Here is a 24,070-nt window from a genome sequence, read left to right on the forward strand (position 1 = left end):
TACAATTCGACAATAATTATTTTAAATACAAGTGTGGAATTTCGCATATTATGATTTAAAAAAAAAACAGAAAAGAACAGAACAGACGTTTATAAGTCATATACATCAGAACATTTTCTAAACACATACACTTATGTTTTTGATATCAAATGCTTGTACATGGTTAGTGCTATGGTGAAAGACACAAATATGTTGACGTAAAGGCAGCAGTATCAGAAGATGAACTAAATTGATAATAATAATAATAATTATTAGGAATAACATTACGAATACATACTGATTCTTTAACATAATCGCAGAGCTTAACCAGCTCACATTTATTGACAGAGTTAAATATATTTCTGGGAATATTACCAACTAAATCTTGAAAGGTTTGGTAACATAACCAAAACAATTCGGGGATTCTTCAAACTTTTCCAACATCCAGTCAACTCTATAGTTGAAATCCTTCGTCTATACTTTTTCTCTAGCCCTGATGATCTGGCTCTGGGATACATTGCTATGAAAACTTCATCTCCTACATGGCTGTAGACGTTGCACTTCCCCTGTTTTCTTAAGCTTTAATAACCTCCGAACTGGTCTGCCTTTTCCTGTTTTACTTGTCTGAAAAATAATTATAATTGATTAAACATTATATATGAACTTTTTTTACAAGCAATTAAAATTTAACACGGTGCATAAATATGAACTGGTCTGCCTTTTCCTGTTTTACTTGTCTTAAAAATAATTATAATTGATAACATATCTATGAACTGTTTTTTTTAAGCAATTAAAATTTAACACGGTGCATAAATATGATCTATTTGTTTATTGTTCTTTATTATTTAAAAAAAAATACATGACTTTATAGGGTAACTTAATTGTAAAAAGTACAGTCTTCTGCAGCAAATTTTCCCATTTTTGCAGGCAGTTGAATACATACATGTATGGGTTTCTTTGGTGTTGATGTATGAAGTGGCTGTGTGGGTTCCTCTGGACTAACAACAGCCAATGGTTCATCGGACTCCTGAATTAAACCGTCATGACTTTTTTCCAGTTTTACTTCTTTATGTGCAAAATTAAATATAATGTCAAGAGTTTGTGCCTTCCAAACTTATCATTCTAATAAAGGTTACACAGGGTCACTGCTTATCAACATTTCTGTGATAATGATCTGAAGCAACATATAAGCCACAGTCTTATAAATACTCCTGACTGCCCAGCTGGTATTCAATTCCAATGCACATGTTTCAAACGAGCTGTACATCTTATTTTTAACTTTTTTGTCGTTCATTAAATTTCATTTGATTCAGTTAACTTGAACTTTTAAGTTGAAGAATTTTGTTGTATACCATTATACTTACATAAACAGTTTAGAATGATCTCTTTTTGTGGGATATTATATATTTTTAATAATAAGAGCTATCACTAAATGTCATGAATATCCCCACACGCCCAAGTCAACTCATTTTAAATACGACCTCGTATGACAAAATTGAAGACCGAACACAAGCTATCGCCAGTTAGGCTGATAAAGAAATGATACGAAAAAAAATGACTTAGAGGTCCCTTTATCAATTTCAAGAACTGTAATGAAAACATTGTGATTTCAGTTTTAACTTTTAATTTATCAATTAGTGTAGGCCACTTCTCTATGTATGCAAATATTTACCCCATTCTCAAGATCATTTTGATACATGCAATAACTCACCACAAGCTTAACACTGCAGTATCAGTCAAAACAAAGATCATCTGGGAATACACACATTCAACAGCCCAGCAGGATGGCCCACAAAGAGGTAATTAATTGACTGGTACAATTTCATGGTGATTTCATGGACTGATTAGCCTTTTTCTCAAAATGAGGAGTAAATGGGAGGCAATTTCTCTGAATTGTAGAGCGCAATGGACTTAGTTTAATGGCACAAGCTAATTTTTATTTTTCGCCAACTACCTTAGGATAACGGCAATCTACATGCCAATGGTACTTACTAAAATATTAAAATTCTAACCCTTGTAGAAAAGTAGTTTTCAGTTTAACCGCACAAAGGCATATATTTATAAACATATTGACCACTTTACACGAGGTTATGAACACTTGCAGTCCTATAGTTAATGCCGCTACTGAGCATCAAGCTGATGCTCGGGCTTATCAGTGGAACTAATCTAACATAACTGTAAACTGACCACTTGACCCTTTCCCTGCTGGGAGCTGTTTGCCTGACTAATTTGAGAGTAATAGCTATTCTTGTCTTGAGATTTGGGCCATTTTATGTTAGGAGGTTTTTCTTGGTATTTCAACTTTCGCTATCTTGATTATTAAAATAGTATTATTATCGAATGCTTTTGTATAAATTTTGTATATCATAGTTATTATTATTATTATTATTATTATTATTATTATTATTATTATTATTATTATTATTATTATATACGGTAGTCCAAAATCCACAATACTGACGCCCATCAAGTATCATTGTGCAATGTTTAAATGACGTCATAAAACAAGTTTGTCATGAATGTAACATTTATTACGAAATCATGTATATTTTAAGTGATTTAAACCATTGATATATATATATTAATAACATGTTGATCCGGAATGTCTTATTCAACTGTTGTTGATGTTTTAAGATATTGATTTCAGTCAGTAAGCGCCTCGTGCGTCTTTAGTCGAATTCCATCTCCCTAATCAAAACGCACTAATAATAAGTTATTACCCTATTATAAGATGCTTTAATATACATATATTTTCTTTTTCGCAAAGAGAAAATAATATGGAGAAAATATATATTTCTGGAAAAATGCTCTACATACATTGTATTACAGAAACATGTAATAAAAGTTCAGTGACTGCTGTGATTAAAAATTTACATCAACTGTGCATGTAGGAGTGCAAACGATCAGAAAAAGTTAATTAATAATTTTAAATATTATATTAAAATAAAATGAGTCATATAACGTTCAAATATACTGGTATGATATCAAAAGTCCGGACATAGTGGTTTAAGATACAGTATTGCTTTGTTGTGATCATTTCTCATATGATGATATTAAACTGCTTTGAAACAAGTATTATATATATTGAAATAAGGTAGCAATGTTTTATGATAATTCCGAAAGCTTCCATGCAGTGTGTATAATGTTTAATCACTCTTCTAATGAAGAATGTTCTCACACAACAATGCAAATTAAGAAGAGAAATCTTACAAAGAAAACAAACGTTGATTTAACTGTGTCAGTAAAGAAGATTTTAATCGCTGTTTCAAAAGCTATATTTTAGGAAATGAATTTTCTAGAAAATTACATAAACGAAGATACACAAACATAAAGAGGGCTTATATAATTCACATGAAAAGTGGGCAATGATGTTTTTTTGAAGTGCATTTTAGCAAAGACCACTATGTCAATGTATCAATAGAAACCTATGAAAGTTCAGTTTCAACATCAAGGTAATATAGTGCTCAGATTAAAAAAAATAAGTTGCAAGCTGTGTTATAAGTAATAAGAATATCTAAGTACATCAATATATGACCTTATATTTTGGCAAATGGTTAAAATATTACATTTCTTTTAATATTACATCTTATGCCCCAATAAAATGGGGGGGGGACATATAGATTTGCCCTTGGTCGTCCGTCTGTCTGTGATTCCGTCAGTAGGTAATATGCCAACTTGTGTTACTTAAAACTCGATTATATTACCTAAAGTCCAGAAACTCGGGCGTTATTTAGGTAAGGACGTTTTGCATCTCGGGTTTCGTTTCCCACTGCACTAAGTAAAACCAGAGTTATTATAATTTAATCAAAAACGTATTTCACAGGAAAACATACGAACCTCAATCCAAGTGATGACTTCAGAGTTAACAAACTTTAGACTTTATAATTATGAGACTGTTAGCAATTGGATAATGTTGCTATGATTTAATGCGGTTGAATTACGCGTAATCATCCTAAAGTGAAAAAATAGCAATGTATCAAGTTTGCAGTATTCTTTTCTTGTTCCAAAAATGCAGCAAAAGAAAGTATTAATTATCATTTGTTGTGTGTGAAAATTGCGAAAAACATATTCTTTAGATATAACCATATATAACAAACTTCATTATAACTACATTATTGACACTGTTAGATATAACACTGTTAGTCATAAATTATATTTTATAAAACCTAAATATCCATTTCATTCAATTGTACATTTCATTGGGTTTAATAGGGTTGATATTGATACTTTTGTAGTAAGTAGACAGCTAACGTTATCTTAATGAAAAGTATAAATAAAAATCCCATGTATAAAGTTATTCCGTTCGAAATTAAATCAAACGATAAGACTGAATATATTTTTTTTATTTACTTCAATGTTTCATTTCTTTGCTATGGAATCAATGTTTATGTTTTTTTTCATTTTCATAAATAGTTTAAAACTAAAGTAAATGATATAAATTGCTTTTCTATAGTCATCGTGAATTTTAGTGCAGAAATCGTACTGAAGATGTTCTCTGATAAATATCCTTCTGACCCCAAAACTGACCAGGGAAGAGTGGTTAATGGGCCCCTGCTGACAGAAATTGGTTATCTCAATTACATGCATAATAAACACCTGGCTGTGAAGTGAGGCTTTGAAAATGGACCAAAATCCAGAAACCTGGCATAAACTGTAGGACTGCTTGATATGGGCACATTGAAAATGATCCATGAAATAATCAAAACAATAACTGGTAACATGAATCGTATCTTGTTAACCAGTTAGAATGTACTTACTTAATGGAATTCATAAACACTTACTAGACAACCAGTTGAAGCTAAAGGCCAAAATGCATTTATAAATATGTGGTAACACGAATGTTATCTGCCTGTAATTATGTTCCTAATTAAGTGGAATTCGCTAACCATAACTAGATAACCTGTTTATGCAGCTAAAAGGGAAAAAGGTGGCAGTTCCGAGCACTTTGAGGCCATTTTTAGTATTGTTATATTTATCTTACTGAGAACAGTTTCTATTAACTAGATAGCTTGATAATTATCGCATAATTAAGTGGTTAACACGAACAACTCGCAGACGTTAACAGATTATCTGACAGCAGTTATGTTCCACCGTATGTATCAGACACATGAAGCCGATAACCTATGTTAATCAATTTGTTATTGTGTTACTTGTAAAAGTCAATCTCTGGAATGCTTTGATTGTGCAAACATTAGCTCCTACATCCTTTAAAGAGTCACATCAGTTATAAAAATGTATAACTAAATAAATAGTAACAACATGATGGTTTCATAAATGTGCATATATACATAATTATTGAAAAAAGTATACCTTTATACGTTTAGTAAATGCATGCAAATAACATTTAATGAATGTAAATGTAATACACGTTGTGAATTGAAGAATCATATTTAATTACATTTTAAAAAAATATTGCATACCTGAGAGGGCAATAGGAAAACATATCAACAGCATAACATAAATAACTGCACCTTGTAACGTGGGAGAATACTCCTTTCAAGAATGCAATACTTGTTTAATAAATACGAGCTAAATATTTCTGAATCATGTGTTTTTGAATTTCACTTCAAAAGCTTCATGATACTAAGTATTTCTTTTTTCTATTTTACATCGATTGAACTGAAAATGTCCATCGATTATATCAATTATCCCTCTCAATGACTGAGTCCCGGGTCATAAACAAGTAGGCCAACCGCCTTTATTATGGAACCGTATAAAACAAAGTCGTATTTTCCTACCGGGATTCAAACCAACGACCTTAATAGTCTGGCACCGAATTAGCCGGGTAATGCAGGAGAAACAGGAACAAATCGTTCAAAGTTCTGATTATCAAACACTCAGCCATTTCTTAATTTCAAGTATGCCTCTGAATCACGGTATTGGGTGAATAATAAAAACTCTATAGAGCATTAATGAACAAAAGATCACAATAATATAATGCGCATTCCATTAACATGAATTCCATGCGCATATAATAAAATAGCGCCTTTGCGCCGATACTAATGTATATGATTAACCGAAGAAAATCGCATGCGTAAAGTAAATACAAATTGCAAAACATACTCCTGCGCTGGAAATATGAAAAGCTGAAATGTGCTTAACTTTATACTGAAATAGTTCTTTTGTAATTTTTGAAACTTTGATTTACTTAAATAAATAAAAATGACGAGTCTGAGAACGTCAGTGTAACTGATTTGTTTATTGTGTTTATTAAAGTTTAAAAGCAATGACCCTTAAACAACAATCATACTGCAGACACTTAAAACCAAAAGTGAAAGTAAATTGCGCAGTAAACAATTAAATATTTTAAAGTTGAAATAATGCCATTATAGCTAAAATACACCCGTTCCGTTATATTGCATACAAATAAAAGTTTGTAAAAGTCTGTATGACCTTTCGATTTCTACAGATAACAACAGGTAATGAATACTCCGAAACAATACAACTTTTGACATCCATCTGATAAAGAAATCAGAAGAGGTAGGCAGACATTGAGTTGTGAATAAAATGTAAACAAAATTGTTGATCTAAATACACACATTAATAGTCTAAATCACTCAAACAAACTATAAACGTCACTGGCAGTATGCATTTATTAAATAACAAAAAAAATAACAGTTTACCTTTAGGCTGAAGATAAATTCATCATCAAACTCAAAGATATGCTTTGACAAATCCTGAAAGGTCAAATATTATAATAATTATAATAGTCTTAAAAAACAATTAACTGTGTTAAGCATACATCATACATATTCATGTACTTAATACAGTTTGATCAAATATCGTTATATTAGTAAATGGAATTACGTAGCATTATAAAATATAATGTTAATCTAAATTGAGCATTAAGATAAATTCCATGCTGGTGTATTCAATACAAACATTGCTTTTAATCTGCCTTTACGACATAAAGGTTAACTGCTTTACATAAGTAGAGTTATTTATATAAGAATATTTGAGTAAAACATGTAAAGTACCTGAGGATTTAAAGAGGTTTCCATTTCCTCAAGGGATATTCCTAATGTGTTGGTTTCTTCATCAATGACATCTTCCAAAGAAATGTTTTCTAAAGATATTCCGAGATAATCCTTTATTGATTTCAGCTAAATATTGTGGGAATTAGTTTCAATTAACTGTTCAACAAAAATTTAAGCAGACTATCAAAGTTGTGTATCCTAAACAGTTCAGTCAAAATCACTTTATTTCACATTTTAATAGTCATATTGTTAAATCACATTCTGGATTGTTGCTTATTGGTTAATTATATCCCTCCGCAAATTTCTTAATTTCTAGACATTTTCCTTCAATCTTGAAGCTTCGTTTTATGACCTGCTGATGAGCAGTTATAGGCACTTGAACTGTTGCGGATTTCAAGACAAATATTGATCTGATCTTGACACTAATGGGCTTTGCAATTACAAGGGTGATATCTGACATCAAGCTGGTGTTACTGAGTGTTTTAACTGGTAAAATAAAACAAAGGTTTTACTATTGACTGATTTTAGCGTCAATCTAGTCCAAACTTATGAAGGCTCTGGACTGAAAAAATATATATCTGGCAACACATTCCATCATAATAATGTTACCTTTGACTAAGCTGACAGTACAGTGACTAAAGCTGAAACAAATGACTAATAAGCATGGATAACAAAAACCTTTTTCCCATTTTTTGTCTCATACAGATCGCATTGCAACTGCATAATGTCAAATGTATATGAATGGTCAAAGGTAACATATTTTATTATCAGTATAATTTAACACAGGTTATTGTTAATATGAATGCACATTTGTATAGTTTTGGGTCACCGGATCGATTTGTTGATTTGTTGATTGCCCTTACAGAAGTATACCAACCCTTCAGGTAGCTCATAGTGGTTGAGCACCTGACTTGCAAGCAGGGGGTTGAGGGTTCGAGTCCCGAGCTGTTTATAGCTGTGTATAACCAGAACTCGTTATGCCCTATATTTTATCAGCCTTACTTATTTAAAAAGCACCATCTACAATTTTATTTAACAATACGTGTACATTATACTCCTCTTCCTCTATATATGCACTTGTTTTCTCTTTATTCAACAGCATTGATACTGGTTCTGTTAGAATGGGCGCTACCTAAGTAATTATCAAACAATATATCTTGTACATGTAAGAACTTGAATTTGATTGAGACCTCAATCCTTCCCTCTGTAATTTCAAAAAAGAAGTCGATTTTAAATCGAAACAATAACAGGATAAAACTGTTTTCATCCGTCTGATCGCGTCAATTTGTGGTGTATGCTCCTTTTCATAGTTTCAGACTAAAAGCATGAACATTGGTATTGATATATGTGTATGTTTCACGTGTAACTTATCACAGACACAACTAATGGAAGTATTAACATCATTATTATAATTGTTATACGAACGTGTTTTGATGTGCAACACAATATTTTGAAATTACTCTATGTACAGCTCAATATCATAAAGCATTAATCATTGAAGGTCATTAATAGTAACTTGATAATGCACGACGTTATATGTATGCGTGCGTGTTTGTTCGTCCATCTGTCCATATGTCCGTGCGTATGTTTCTTCTGTCTGTACGTGTTCTTTTTATATGGATGTTAAAATGTAGAGTTCCAGACACATAACCTTAATCTTGACATTGTTATATTCATATAGACATGAATATACGATAAACATAAATACAAAGACGACCACGTCGTCAATGGTTGCGACAACAATCAAAAGGATTATGACAACGGTGATGACAAAATGAACATGATATTGAAGACAAGAACTATTACGAATCTGCTGATAACGATGGAAATAATAATGATAACAATAATAATTTAATGATTATGCTTATGATGATGATTAATATTATCATAAGTATTATCACGTCCAAAGAGCATTCAACTTTAGCAATGGTACGTCACATTGCAACGAACAACGGTGTTCAAAATATTGACACGAAAATATGTAAGAACATGTCTTTTAATTTATTGCCGAAAAATGTTTGGTTAAGTGCAAACAGAATTGAGACATAATAAAATTGGGACTTTTGCAATAAAACAAAATGCCATACCAACTTTAATGACATACATGTACTATGTTTTAAACTACACGATTGTTCCAATTATAATATTAAAGTCCGAAATAAAAACGATATTATAGTCACATGAAATAGACGTCTATACGACGTCTAACGAAACACTGCAAATCTTCTTCTGTAAGAATAAAGCTTGACAGATAAACAGCTTTTATAAAATACTTCAATAAGTATGATCGAAGAAATATATATCTTAAAGCAACTGTTGTTTTCCATTCATTATCAAGATAATAAATTGGCTCCCCGGGAGGCCGCTGGCAATATTATTTCAATATTGTACAAAATTAGCATAGGGACCAGCGTTTAAAGTAGATGAACCAATGTTAACGTGTATAAGAACTCTTGCACAAGAAAAGATGTTTGATTAATGACTTCATGTATAAGTCTTCAATGTGATCTCATGATGACGCAAGTGACATAGATAGTCTTAGTAATCTGTGGCAAACAATAAGATTGCGTATGCCTTAATATAATAATGCATATGTATTACATTTGCATCACCGTAAAATCAATATAACAATTCACTAGAGTGACAGGTACATTTGTTTATGTTTCAAGCATTGGTTTTACTTATCATAATAATATTACATTTTGATTCAGTGCGGCGAGTGCCTTTACTATGGATCATTGAACAATTCTCATTTTTCGTTGGAAAAATCTAGGAACATACTAAAAGATTAAGATGTTAAGAAAGTGTATAAGCTTTTTCACCAGTCAATTTGTAACCACGCCCCCTCCCACATATCCGGCGGGATAGCCGGGGAAATGGGCCGTATTTTTACCTTTCAGGTAGCCCGGTAGTGCCGGGTGAATGAGGTGGTTTTGTCTTTGCGCCAAAAATAGCCAGGAATAGTCTTTACTTGGGTGCGGGGGAATTTTGCGAGGATTTTGCCAGTAGTTTTTTCCCGAAGGACGGGGATCATGGCTGGACCAAAAGTCAATGTCCCCGCTAATCCACGGACCTGGGAGGAGGGGGGGGGGGGGTTGGGGCATGGTTACAATTGACTGGTGCATTACGTTGATATACAAGTATGCAGTATCTATGTAAATGAACGTTACCTCCGTAATATTGAATGCAGCAAACGTATGTTTTAGGTACAATCTATGCATTATTATTATTTTGTAACCGTAAGTAAACTATATATAATCAGCAGCATAAAATTTTTCGTTTCAGAAATTTATTATATATGTTTTAGGTCAATCCAATCAGATTAAAAAAAACAATGCAACAAATTGTTTTTTGATATTCATTTCTTTTTTAGCATCATATTTACCCTTTAAGAACTTCTTATTGTTGCGTTTTCATCATCGTACTGTTATGTTTCGAACATCGTACTGTCCTCTTTTCACCATCGTACTGTCGCGTTTTGACCATCATACTGTCATGTTTTCACCTTCGTACTGTCACATTTTCAACATCGTACTGTCATCATGGGACTGTCGCCTTTTTGCCATCGTACTGTCATGTTTCACCAACGCACTATGATGTTTTCCCCTTGTAATGTCATGTTCTCACCATGGGACTGTCGCCTTTTCGCATTTAAACTGTCTTGTTTTAATCATTGTACTGTCTTGTTTTCACCATTATACTGTCTTGTTTTTATCAAGGTACTATTTTGTTTTCACCATCGTACTGTCATGTTTTCACCTTCGTACTGTCATGTTTTCAGCATGAGACTGTCACCTTTTCGCCATCGTACAGTCTTGTTTTCACCATTATACTGCCTCGTTTTCATCAACGTACTATCATGTTTTCACCATCGTACTGTCATGTTTTCACCTTCGTACTGTCGTGTTTTTAGCATGGGACTGTCTTCTTTTCGCCATCGTATTGTCTTGTGTTCACCATTGTACTGTCGCATTTTTACCATTTTACTGTCATGTTTTAACCTTCGTACTGTCATGTTTTCTACATGGGACTGCCGCCTTTTTGCCATCGTACTGTCTTGTTTTCACCATCATATTGTCGCCTTTTCATCATTTTACTGTCATGTTTACACCATCATACTGTAAGGTTTTCACCATCCTGCTTTTATGTTTCACCATCGTAATGTATTTGTTTTCATCATGGGACTGTCGCCTTTTCGCAATCATTCTGTCTGGTTTTCACCATAGTACTGTCGCGTTTTTACCATTGTAATGTCATTTTTTCGCCATCGTACTGTCATTGTTTTCATCATCGTACCGTCATGTTTTCACCATCGTACTGTCGCGTTTTCACCACTATACTGTCAAGTTTTTACCATCGTACTGTCATTGTTTTCATCATCGTACCGTAATGTTTTCGCCATCGTACTGTCATGTTTTCCCCAACGTTCTGTCATGTTTTCACCATGGTTATGTCATGTTTATGCCATCGTACTGTCATATTTTCACTATCGTAATGCCATGTTTTCACCATGGTACTGTTACTTTTTTGCCATCTTACTGTCATGTTTTCACTAACGCACTGTCAGGTTTTTGTCATGGTAATTACATGTTTTCACAATTGTACTGTCATGTTTCCATCATGGTACTGTCATGTTTTCAACATCGTACTGTCATGTTTTCACCATCGTACTGTCATGTTTTATCGTACTGTCATGTTTTCTACATAGGACTGTCGCCTTTTCGCCATCGTACTGTCTTTTTTCACCATCATACTGTCGCCTTTTCAACATTTTACTGTCATGTTTTCACAATTGTACTGTCATGTTTTCACCATCCTGCTTTTATGTTTCAACATCGTAATGTATTTTCTTCATCATGGGACTGAGCCTTTTCGCCATCATTCTGTCTTGTTTTCACCATAGTACTGTCGCGTTTTTACCATTTTAATGTCATATTTTCGCTATCGTACTGTCATTGTTTTCATCATCGTACCGTCATGTTTTCACCATCGTACTGTCGCGTTTTCACCACTATACTGTCAAGTTTTCACCATCGTACTGTCATTGTTTTCATCATCGTACCGTCATGTTTTCGCCATCGTACTGTCATGTTTTCACCAACATACTGTCAAGTTTTCATCACGGTTATGTCATGTTTATGTCATCGTACTGTCTTGTTTTCACTATGGTAATGCCATATTTTCACCATGGTACTGTTGCCTTTTTGCCATCGTACTGTCATGTTTTCACTAACGTACTGTCAGGTTTTTGTCATGGTAATTACATGTTTTCACAATCGTACTGTCATGTTTCCACCATGGTAATGTCATGTTTTCACCACCGTACTGTCATGTTTTCACCATAGTACTGTCATGTTTTCAACATCGGAATGTCATGTTTTCAGCATGGCACTGTTGCCTTTTTTGTCATCGTACTGTTATGTTTTTGTCATTGTACTGTCATGTTTTCACTTTCTTACTGTCATGTTTCCATCATGGGTATGTGGGATTTACATCATTGACTGTCTTGTTTTAATAATCGTACTGTCGCGTTTTCACCATCGTTCTGTCATGTTTTTACCATCATACTATCGCCTTACGGTGCGCATGCACATAAACTAATTTGCCCTTCATGTGAAAAAAATATCGGATACGATCACCATCAATGTAAATCTCCAATCATAATTGCGTCAAACTTGATGAAAATAATACAGATGTATAAGAAACGTCTCGTAAACTCATCGGTCTTTTGAAAAAACTAATGATAGCACAGCCCTAAAGCAAATGGCACAGTTTGAAGTAAAATGACGTAACGTCATATTTACTTTATAAAAGCACCTGTCTTTTTATGAATAATAATACTTCTACAACACTTCCTGCTATTAGAACTGCTACTGCTACTACTACTTCTACTACTACTACTACTACTACTACTACTACTACTACTACTACTACTACTACTACTACTACTACTACTACTACTACTACTACTACTACCATCATCATCACCTACTACTACCGCTAACTACTATTAATTCTACTTGCTACTACAAACACCACCAGCACCACAACCACTTCTATTACTACAACTTCCACTACTATTACTACTCTTGCGATCTCTATTCTGACTATTTGCTTGCTCATGCTGCTATTCTGTAATACAACTATTCCATTCGGGATTTAACGTGTTTGAGAACCAAGGCAACCATAGAAACCCGAATATGTCAGTCTTATACATTGTATTTTTAGAACAAAAACATCTGACATAATATTCCACAAGCACAACCTTTTATAAAAGTTTTTTTCCGGGAAACCGACCCTCCGTAGCAAACTTGGTGTAAATATAATGATTATTGAACATCAAATCTATGATAACTGAACTATTATTTTGGGTACATTGAATGCTATGTAAAGTAAGTGCAAATGTGCAACATGATGATGATGATGATGATGATGATGATGATGATGATGATGATGATGATGATGATGATGATGCGTATTGTGATTATGAGAATGTTGATTATGATAGTTACGATAATGCCACATTGGCGACAATTTTTACAATAATACAAATCACAATGCGACGACGATGACGACAACTAAGATAATGATAATCATATCACGACGCAACATGACAACAATGATTACAATGATTATGTGATGACCACAACTAAGATAATGATATTTATAGTAGCAATTAGGTAACAACGACATTTATGCAAATCATGATGCAATGATGACGTGAATGGTGCTAACGAGGTTATAATGCGTAGTTGTTGTTGTTGATGATGATGATGATGATGATGATGATGATGATGATGATGATGATGATGATGATGATCTTCGGTTGAAGATATATTTCAAAGACACGCACCCCTGAAACCAACATGTTAGCACTTGGAGGGGAAATCTTCTTTGCTCATGCGCACCGGAAGACAATAGAACGATGATTATAACACGACAATACGATGATGACTTAGTGACAGTGCGATGATGGAAATACAATTGTACTTCAATAAAACGCGATAGTACGATGATGAAAACACTATAGTGCAATGATGATTACACGACAGTACGATGATAAAAACAAGACAGTACGATGATGAAAACACAACAGTAAGATGATGAAAACGCGGTGATAACAGCAGACAAATTAATGAAAGAAAATTAACATGCATTAAAAGAAACCATCTTTTTATACTACAGTTATCAATTTCCAAGAAAGAGTCTAAAATTTGTTAGCAGGGGTCAGTTCCCACCAAACCTGCTCTATCATAGTTTATTACGCTGGTAAACTAGTGGCTGGCTGATTTGATTATCCATGCTGGTATATAGCAGTGAAGTTATGATAGTTGAAATAATTACTACAGTCGTATGCAGAACGCTGTTTGTTCTTACTGCAGGATTGACCAAAGTTTGGGGATTTATGGAGGATGGATGACTTGCTAATTGAATTGCCCATCTCAATAACACCTATAATAAATACCTAAATTATTTAATCATTCACTTCGTTCCATCAGATAAATGCTACTCAGTTGCAGTCTGAGGATTGAAAAATGCGTCTCTTTGTAAAGTCCAGTTCTGGTTGACTTGCCGGCAACAAAGTACAAGCACATATTACTGAAAACAGAAAACTGGTTAGATAATAATAGCCGTCTCCCCGGCAATCTGTCCATTTCGATTTTTGTGTGAGGGAAATTACAAAATTTTGAGCGACTCAATAAAACTTCATATATTATTTGATTACGAACAATGAGAGAGACTACGAACGCTATTTTAGTATTTTGAAGTATATTTGCATCAATATTTAATTTTAATGAAATTGATAAAAATATGTTTTACTTGGAATATTGATGATTATTTTGATTTATTTAATTTAAACACGATTAGCTCAACTCTCATGAGTTATACACAAATACACCTTTTCGAAGACGTCATCATATCAGAAAGTTTAAATGGTTTACGGTTAAACAGACATTGTTACCCTTAAAGAATTCTTTATATTTCACACAAGTTAACTACACCATGATATAAATTGGTAAAACATTTCTAAAACGAGGCACTCAATGCACCATAATCAGTTGGCTTTGACACAAAGCCCCTGGGACGTAGATGGCTATTAAATTTTGGCATTAACTATCCAGCCACCAGAGTGCTAGATCTTAAATTACCTCAATGCCATGCTTATCAAACTGATCACAAGAATTAGTTATACATCATTATGCTGAACAAACTTGCCTCGCGTCAGTGTCAGTGGCTAGCAGGGGAAAGTCTTATTTTGCATACGCACTGCCCTCTCCATTCCTAAGTTCACTGAGCAAGCGCATGCATGTAAAATGGAATTTTCAATGAAGTGGAGTATTGATGGTCATATCTTCCAAACTAAAGAACAAAAATTCAATGGAAGAGTAATCAAGCATGTTCATTGTGGCAGCTTTGGTTGCATTAAGGTAAATACTACTATATTTTTGTTTATTTGTAAAAACGATATGATTCTTATCGTGTTATTGCCGCCTTTAACCCTTTGTAAAAGCGGATGCACAGTTTTAAAACAGTTTCTGCCTTCATGAAACAGTGTAAAAAAATACCTTTGTCAAACAATTTTCGCTAAGTTCCACATTTGCATTCCTTACACATTTTACTAATTTAAAACATATAATTTATGTTTGGCTTTTCAAACAACATTAGTTTTTATTATCATCTTTCTATCAACAAATTGCAATGCTATAATTAAACATTTATCAAGTATTATATGAGTTGATATGAGCAATTTGCAATTAAGTTTTGCTACGCATATTTTCCTAGCAAAGTTTATAAACGCCTTTTTAAAAATGATAATTATAATAATAATATCATATAAAACTTTCCACAAGCACTAGTTGTGATGATTATATTTATCTTGTTTAAAATAAATATCTTTCACAATTTTCCACAAAACAGGTTTCCTTTGAAGATGATGAAAGCATTCAATGCAAGTTAGAACAGTTTATTTCCGGTACGAAGCCAGGATTCAGGCAAAGCAGATCCCTGTTCTTGACATGGTTAGATTTCCAGGTAAAATTGTTCAATGTATGCTCACTTCGCCCATTCTTAATAACTTATAACTTACTTCAGGTCATCTAACTATTTATTAGTAAAACATTTTTATAGTAAAAGTAACCTAAGCCTAAATCCCAGGTGCATTACGACACAAGGTGGTTTACATTTCTGTTACGCTTTGTGACTCTGGCTTATATACTTATAAAAAAGTGACAGTTGCACTTTCCTAATCACGACGTTTTAAAGTGACACATGGAAGCCGGGCAAATACCAAATAATTCGTATATTTGTAATGCAGCATTTTTGGCAATATTTTTTTACATAATTGGACTTCCTGTTGTTGTTCTGTTTATTTAATTAGCGCAACTAGGTATCTTTTCTGAAGTTTTTTAACGTTATATTTGTCTAGTTGTTCTTTAGTCATCACTATTTCAATTTATTTAAATATTTCATGATATTTCATGATTTTGAAATGGATCGTCTGTAGCGTTTGCTATGAATCCATGTCAAACATCCATTTCTTTGTATTTAGATGTATAAAACTAAATTAATTTCCGTGGTTTGAGGATTGTTAAATGGTGTTACAAGGAATGATAATATTTTAGGCACACCTGTGAACAATCTCTTTGCCCAGATTATCACTACGAGTTGCCATACTTTGTTGTATTTCAGGGATGCGAGATGCAACATATCGAAAACAATCACCTCGAAAAGAAGTGCATCGCTAAAACGCGGCAAATAAATGAGGTATAGTACCCGGATTGCCAATATAGTAATGTTTTAAATGTTTTTAATTTGCTGGGAAAATCACACACAATAAGTTGTAAATACAAATATAACGAGCAATTTCTTTTCACACGCGTGAAGACTACATGAGATAAATGTGAAATTCCATACATTATTATGTTGTTGAATAGTATAAGGGTTTAATTGTAATTGTTTATTTTTCAGTTACAAGGGGAAATTCAGAATTTGAAAGAAAAACTGGTAAATAAAGACAGGCAGATTGCAGATATGCAGATAATATGCCGTTAAATCTTAAATGCTTAAAATGGTAAACTATTTTGATTAATTTTTTACATGTCTTTTTATTGTATCGTAATATTTCCATTTCTGTAAAGAGACCTTGTCGGTGTTCAACTTTTAAAGTAGTGTAAATAAATAAGCATAGGCCCTCTATTTTGTAACAAGTATTTCATTATATATGAACAACCTTATAAAGAACATAAAAAAGGAAAGCACATATGCTTATCTATAAATATTATTCATAAAATGAACATGAATTCTCTGTGAATATACGCCTATACACATTTTCAGAGAGTATTATGTTTTGTACTATTTAAATGTTTATTAAATATTTCCTATGTCGATTTAGAAAAATATCGCAAATTTTGAGGCCATGAACATATATTTCAGGCAAACCAAAACAGAGTGTATGCAGAGAATGATAGTCTAATGCTCAGAGTGAAAATGGCAGAACAGATAGCAGCAAGGGCAAGGGCTTCCCTACCAAAGGTACTGTTTTTTACACGGAAACCAATTATATCCAATGCAGTTCGTTATTTCTCACGATTATTATGTATATGTGCATGTTTATAGCTTCAACTTAAATAACAAAGTCCACAGCCTCTAACCACATACATAAATGCCGCATCTGATCAACCTAGAAGTAAATGGGGTACCTATTATGACCATATTCCTTGCATTTGTTTTAGCTCGTCTGTTTAAGAAAGATGAGCTTACATCATAGCTTCATGGGGATATGTTGTTGTCTTTCGTTGAAAACGTGTTAAAGTTGATATATGTGTAGTAATCACACAAGTTACAGCTAAGATGATTGACAAGTATATTATAAATCATAGTAAACCAAAGGGTCAACATTCATAACTCATGTAGTTCTTATTAGCATTTTGGTAAAATATTGTCCCTTTTTGTCTTTTTTGAACCCACAAGCGAAGCTATTGTTTAATTAACAAGGATAACAGTTGCAGTCTAATGATCTTTGATATCTTCATGTCGCTTTTTTAAAATAATCAGTCCGTCAACCTATAAGACTGTCCATCGTTCATAACAGACTCTTTATGATGGCTATAACTATGTAATTTCATATTTTGACGATCTATTTTAAACAGTCTTTGGTAGATTAACTGAAAAATCTTCATTATATCTTCATTTCTTTTCATCAAACCTTCAGCACATGTGATAAGATGACAACCATATTTACAACATCAAAATGTGAAGGTTAAGTTAACACTTAAGATCTTTGACCGGATTAAGAAATTAATTGTAATGTAAAAGAAATGTATATTGATGAAATATGTCTGCTTGCTGTCTGAGCCTTGTAATTATATTTTCAAATTCCTGCAATGGGTGAAAATCCATATGGATTTCAACATTTGACGAGAAAATAAAAGTTTGATTTTATATTCACATCTTTTATTCAATATTAATTTTGTAAGAATAACTGAGTTTTGGAGCACTGCTTGTTTTTCATTAAAGAACAGCCAAATTCACCAATGCATCTTTATGTTCCTAAAGTTTATTTATGCAGAAGGATCATGTAAACAATATTTTGCTTTGAAATATTGATATAAAGACCATTGTGTATCTCGATTCTAGATTCTGTTCCCATTTTTTAACAACATATTACTACAACTGACATAAATTTATGGTAGAATGAGACAAATATTACAAAGATAGAACTCTTAGTATGTCTTTGTGACTATTGTTAGTGAAAAGAAGCTTCAGTTTTAAGCTCTGTCTTTTTTCTTGACCCAAATAAATTTGTATATTTGTATTATACCATTTGCAGGAATCTCGGGTTGCTGCAAAGAAACAGCTTTTGCAGGAAACGGTTACACAAGCAAACAATGCCAGATTCGATCAGGTTTGTTTGTCTGAAGAAATACAACTTAAAACTAGGCTGAATTCATTTATTACATATGACTGATAATATTTGATAGACATACTTTTCTCCTACCTCAGATAAGTAGATCCAAAAATTTGGCCATGCAGGAAATTAGTATCTTGCCCTCGGGCAAAGATAAAACAAAGACCCGTATGAAATACAGTTGAACACTGTTATTCCGAACACCGTTTATCCGAATTGATTGCTATTTTTTTTTGGTCCCGATTTTACTCCTACTTTGTTTAACTAAATTTTTAATCTTTAATCCGAAATCGCTAGTCCGAATGAATCGCTATTCCCAAGTAAAAATTACGGGCCCGATTTGGTATTTCACACCTTTTTATCAATTCTTATTTCGAACCTTATCATGTCATAGTTTTTCACACCATACTTCAATTACACTAGGGCATGGGCTTGGGGTGACAATGGAGCACAATTAGCGCTTGTTAAAGAATGAAATTGAGCACGTGAATTTTACAATCATCGATGTAAAAAAATTAGCAATTCATTTTGGTGATGTGATGTGTATATAATTTCTGGTTAACACAACATGAATATCAATCGAAAATACGCATTGCTCACTTAACCCGCTACCGAATAATCCGTACTATGTTCCGAATGCATACATGTGCTGTCAATTTGTTTTAAACGTTTTATGTTTTAATAAAGAAGTAAAAAAAAAAACGAATTGTTTGTCATTTTGTACATAATAAATCAACAAATATTTTTGTATACGAAATATCACTCAAACCGAATGTATCATATTGGTAACGTGTAACCGAAATTGCAATCTTCACGACTTAGTATTTCACGTCATCTATTATTCGCGAATGCTGTCAATTTTATGAAAATTATTAATCCGAAATATCATTATATTATTTTTGGGTCCCTACGATATTCAATTAACGGTGTTCAACTGTATTTTTTTATTGTCATAAAGAGTTCCAGTAAAAATACATTTTTACCTAATTTTATTAAACTGAGATGGGAGAAAAAGCATATACCATAGCCGCCCGTATAAGAAAGGTTCGTCCCAACACTCGCTCAGGGTGTTCTGTGAAAAATCAGTAAACCTCGAGTAAACCTCGTTTCCACAAAACACCCGACGCACAGGTTGGTAATGAACCTATCTTACGCTCTCGGCCATGTAGGATACTAATAATAACGTTGATACGTAATCGAATTAGCTAAACACTTCCAACTGAAAAACAGAAATTGCCAACCGCAAAATTAAGTTAAAGTGTTTTATAGTTCAGTAGTTGTAAAGATTGTATGAAAATAATAATTGAATTTAAGAAAAACAACTTATACATGCTAAATTATTAATGTTTATTTTCCATGATTTCTTTACCAAAGATAACTGGCAAAATCTTATTTAATGTAACAATTATAACTGAGCATAATAAATGATTTTAGTAATGAACTGAAACTTTCCTACCAGTATTCAAATGAAAACTTGGCAAGTGGCATACATGCATTGCATATCACATTCATGTTGTATGCAAAATAATAACAATATGCAATATAATACTCAGTCATATTCATAAATTTGGCAACCCAAGAAATAGTGCAAAAAAAATTCATACATACTTAAGAGCAAAGTATACTTTTGCAATTGCTTTAGAGCCCCGGTCCTGTGGTTAGACCATATACTTTAAAATCACGCTGTTGCGGATTCGAATCCCGCCTCCGTCCAGCATATTTTTATTATGGTTTCCCCACCTCTGTTTGTTATATGCTTTTCATAAATTCAATCGTTATTTTAGTACAGAAGGATTCAAAAATATATTTTCAGACAGCAGAAACTGAAACTTTAGCCGAAATAGCAGAAAATATGACGGTATGTTCAAGTATAAATACAGAAATATAAAGCCATTTGTCTATTAAAGTATGAAACATTATATAACAAAGCCATTTGTCTATTAAAGTATAAGACATTATATAACAAATATACTGAACTTAAAATGATCATTAATTGGATTTTGGCTATAATGGCAATATGTAGTATACACTGTAATTTTAAGAATACACCACATCTATAAAATCTAGGAAATACTTATATGTTTGGTTCGTCTTCAGGTGGCAGTTGTGGAATATACAAACCAGAGTGTGTATATTGGAGAAATGGAGGGAAACATGATAACCTTTGCCCGTCGGCCAGTCGGAAAACTAACAGTTCTCTCAACGTAAAAAATAAACAGAGCGTGATTTTGAATCCCTTGGACAAAATGAAAATTAATCGTCGATATTTAATTGCAAAATTCGAAGGATGTAAGAAAGACAACGTAATACAATTATCGGAAATTCAGATTCAACTTATAAATCAGTCCGTAGCTTCGTATTGTTCCAAACAAGCTTCAGACATCTAAAACCTCATATATTTGGTATGATCATAAATATCAGATAACAGTTTGCCTGTACATATCTTTTAAACCTTGTTTTTGTATTTCAGTAAGCTTACATTGTGTTTTCATTTTGTAAATATTTGTACATTTTATGATTGAGTTATTTTTTATTTACTTTTGCTTTGCCTTAAAGCCTATTTTATTTTAGTAAGTTACAAATTCAAGTTTCATTTTGTGAACACAGAGAATCGGTCAATGGCGAAGTCGGGAATCTAGTCTTGGTCTCTCTCGAGAAACATTCCAGTATGCTAAGCTCTTACCCTACATAACTCATTATTCATGAAATATTACATTTATACCCTTTATTGTCACTTGATAACAGTTCGAAGGCCATCATGCTTTGGCTCATCTACTCTGTGTTTATTATAAAAAAAAATTCTATTTTTTTTCATAATTTGTTTGTATGAAATACCCCTTCTTTCAACAACATTTGTGTCCAACATAAGCTGACTCAGAGTCTGATATAGTGACATCCTTGTAGGAAATATAAATCAACTTTTAAATGTTTGCTATAGGTTGTTTAGCATATACTATAAAGTATTCCGATCAAGAAAATGTCTTGTAAATGGCGAGAACGAATGATAGAAGTATTATTATTTTCTTGAATAGATAACTTTAAGCAGATACTTTAGGTTTATTTTAATGATATGGAAAGAAACATAGAACAATAAAGAAGTATTGAACCTGCTCCATGTTTACTGATGGAACATTCACCAATTATGTTAATCATGTTCTCGATGACTTTTTTTTATTTAAGCATACTTTAAATGTACAGTTCATAACATACACTTAGTTGTTTGTCATTCACGTTGTGAATAAATTGTTTAAAACTGTATATGTGTTATAACCGAAAAATGTTCAATACTGCTATTCATTTAAATGCCCCAGTCTGAGAGGCAAATAGATTTCACTTGTCTGTCTGTTCGTCGGTTCATCCAGCTGTCACAAACATTTTGTCACACGTATCTCCGGCAGTAAATTAGCAAGAGTCGTAAAACCAGCATGTCTAGTTTTGCATCTTAAGTTCTATTTGTCTGTTGGCTGTTTGTATGTTTGTCAAATAATCATATTTGTATTCCCTTCATCTGGTAACATCCCCGAATTGTTTTGGTTATGTTACCAAACCTTTCAAGATTTAGTTGGTAATATTCCCAGAAATATATTTAACTCTGTCAATACATGTGAGCTGGTTAAGCTCTGCGATTATGTTAAAGAATCAGTATGTATTCGTAATGCTATTCCTAATAATTATTATTATTATTAATTTAGTTCATCCTCTGATACTGCTGCCTTTACGTCAACATATTTGTGTCTTTAACCATAGCACTAACCATGTACAAGCATTTGATATCAAAAACCTAAGTGTATGTGTTTAGACGATGTTCTGATGTATATGACTTAAAAACGTCTGTTCTGTTCTTTTCTGTGTTTTTTTTTAAATCATAATATGCGAAAGTCCACACTTGTATTTAAAATAATTATTGTCAAATTGTAAAATTGCAAGAGACATAGCTGTAATACTGATATAACATTCTAGTAGTTTTAAACAACCAGGAATATGTAATCTATGTCGTTCTATCAATCAACACTTATTAGAGTCAAACGTCATGGTCATAACTCATATTCGCCATTAAACTGTTGTCGTATATACTTATTCCCTTCTAAGAGGACACATTTTATCTGCAAATATCTGTTATCATCTGAACACGATTGAACACTATGTCTACTATCCTCACACTTTGAATGGTCATAATCTTTAAACTGCCTTAAAGTCATCCAATGGCCATGACCAATCAGCTGTCATTTCAGTCCATGCGTATTTCGATTGTTCAAATAATCCTGACAACATGGCGCTCAGGGGGTGGTGGGGATTAATGTTTGACAAACATCTCTTGTTATAAAATGTTTATATTTTTATTGGAAATATTACCAAACATTTGCGAATATTGCATGTTTTAGAAATGTTTAAAACAATTTTAGTCATACTATAGATTATTCTGGGAATATTAAAAACCTGCTGAAAAACCTGCTGTTAATTTCAATACTATGCAATGAAGATATTGGTAATATTCCCAGAATAATTCATGTCCTACAGCAGCCCACGTGGAGCTTTTTCTTTTGGATTATTATATTTCAATTCATCTTTTGATATGCCCAAAAAAAGTTTTGGTAATGTTACCAAATATTTCAAGATAATATAATTGTATTCAGGATGAATTTGAGAACGATAACGGAAAATGTTCGTAATTCATTTTGGGAATATTACCAAATATTTGTGACTATTCCTAGTTTAAGAATGATATAGAAAATCTCTCGGCATAATATGGATTATTTTGGGAATGTTCTAAAAATGTTGAAAAGCCCCAGTTTTCAATACTATACTATGAACTATTTGGTCCTACAGAAACTATTTGTGGAGTTTTCAAAGGCTTTTTGTTGAATTAGTCTGTTTCAGTTCATCTGGTAATATTCTCAAATATTTTTGGTAATGTTACCAAATATCACGATCAAATTGGTAATATTCCCAGAAAACCTGGACATTTTATTCAGAATCCTAGCAGAAAAAGGTCATCATTTATTTTGGGAATATTACCAAATATTTGTGACTTTTCATAGTTGAAGAATATTTTTGAAAATCTCTCGGCATAATATCGATAGTTTTGGGAATGTTCCCAAAAATGTTAAAACCCCCACTATAACTTTAAATACTATACTTTGAAATGTTTGGTAATATTCCCGAAAGGTTTTGGTAATGTTACCAGAAATTTCAAGATTAACTTTGG

General features: G+C 32.7%; 1 protein-coding gene and 1 long non-coding RNA gene across 2 annotated transcripts; one reads left to right on the top strand and one right to left on the bottom strand.

Annotated features, from left to right (window-relative positions):
• Positions 1-286: 286 nt before the first annotated feature.
• Positions 287-6,656, bottom strand: LOC128246444 (uncharacterized). The gene is made up of 3 exons (XR_008263251.1): positions 6,603-6,656; positions 923-1,006; positions 287-603 (listed from the first exon to the last, which is right to left on the bottom strand). It is a non-coding gene; the product is annotated as an uncharacterized LOC128246444 (long non-coding RNA).
• A 9,127-nt stretch (positions 6,657-15,783) lies between these two features.
• Positions 15,784-21,911, top strand: LOC128245336 (uncharacterized). The gene is made up of 7 exons (XM_052963463.1): positions 15,784-15,989; positions 16,647-16,721; positions 16,926-17,028; positions 17,391-17,489; positions 18,787-18,861; positions 20,678-20,722; positions 20,962-21,911. The coding sequence occupies exons 3-7, from the start codon at positions 17,017-17,019 to the stop codon at positions 21,070-21,072; spliced, it is 342 nt and encodes a 113-aa protein (XP_052819423.1). The 5' UTR covers positions 15,784-15,989; positions 16,647-16,721; positions 16,926-17,016; the 3' UTR covers positions 21,073-21,911.
• Positions 21,912-24,070: the final 2,159 nt, after the last annotated feature.

Source organism: Mya arenaria, chromosome 9, assembly GCF_026914265.1.
Source record: "Mya arenaria isolate MELC-2E11 chromosome 9, ASM2691426v1".
NCBI lineage: Eukaryota > Metazoa > Mollusca > Bivalvia > Myida > Myidae > Mya > Mya arenaria.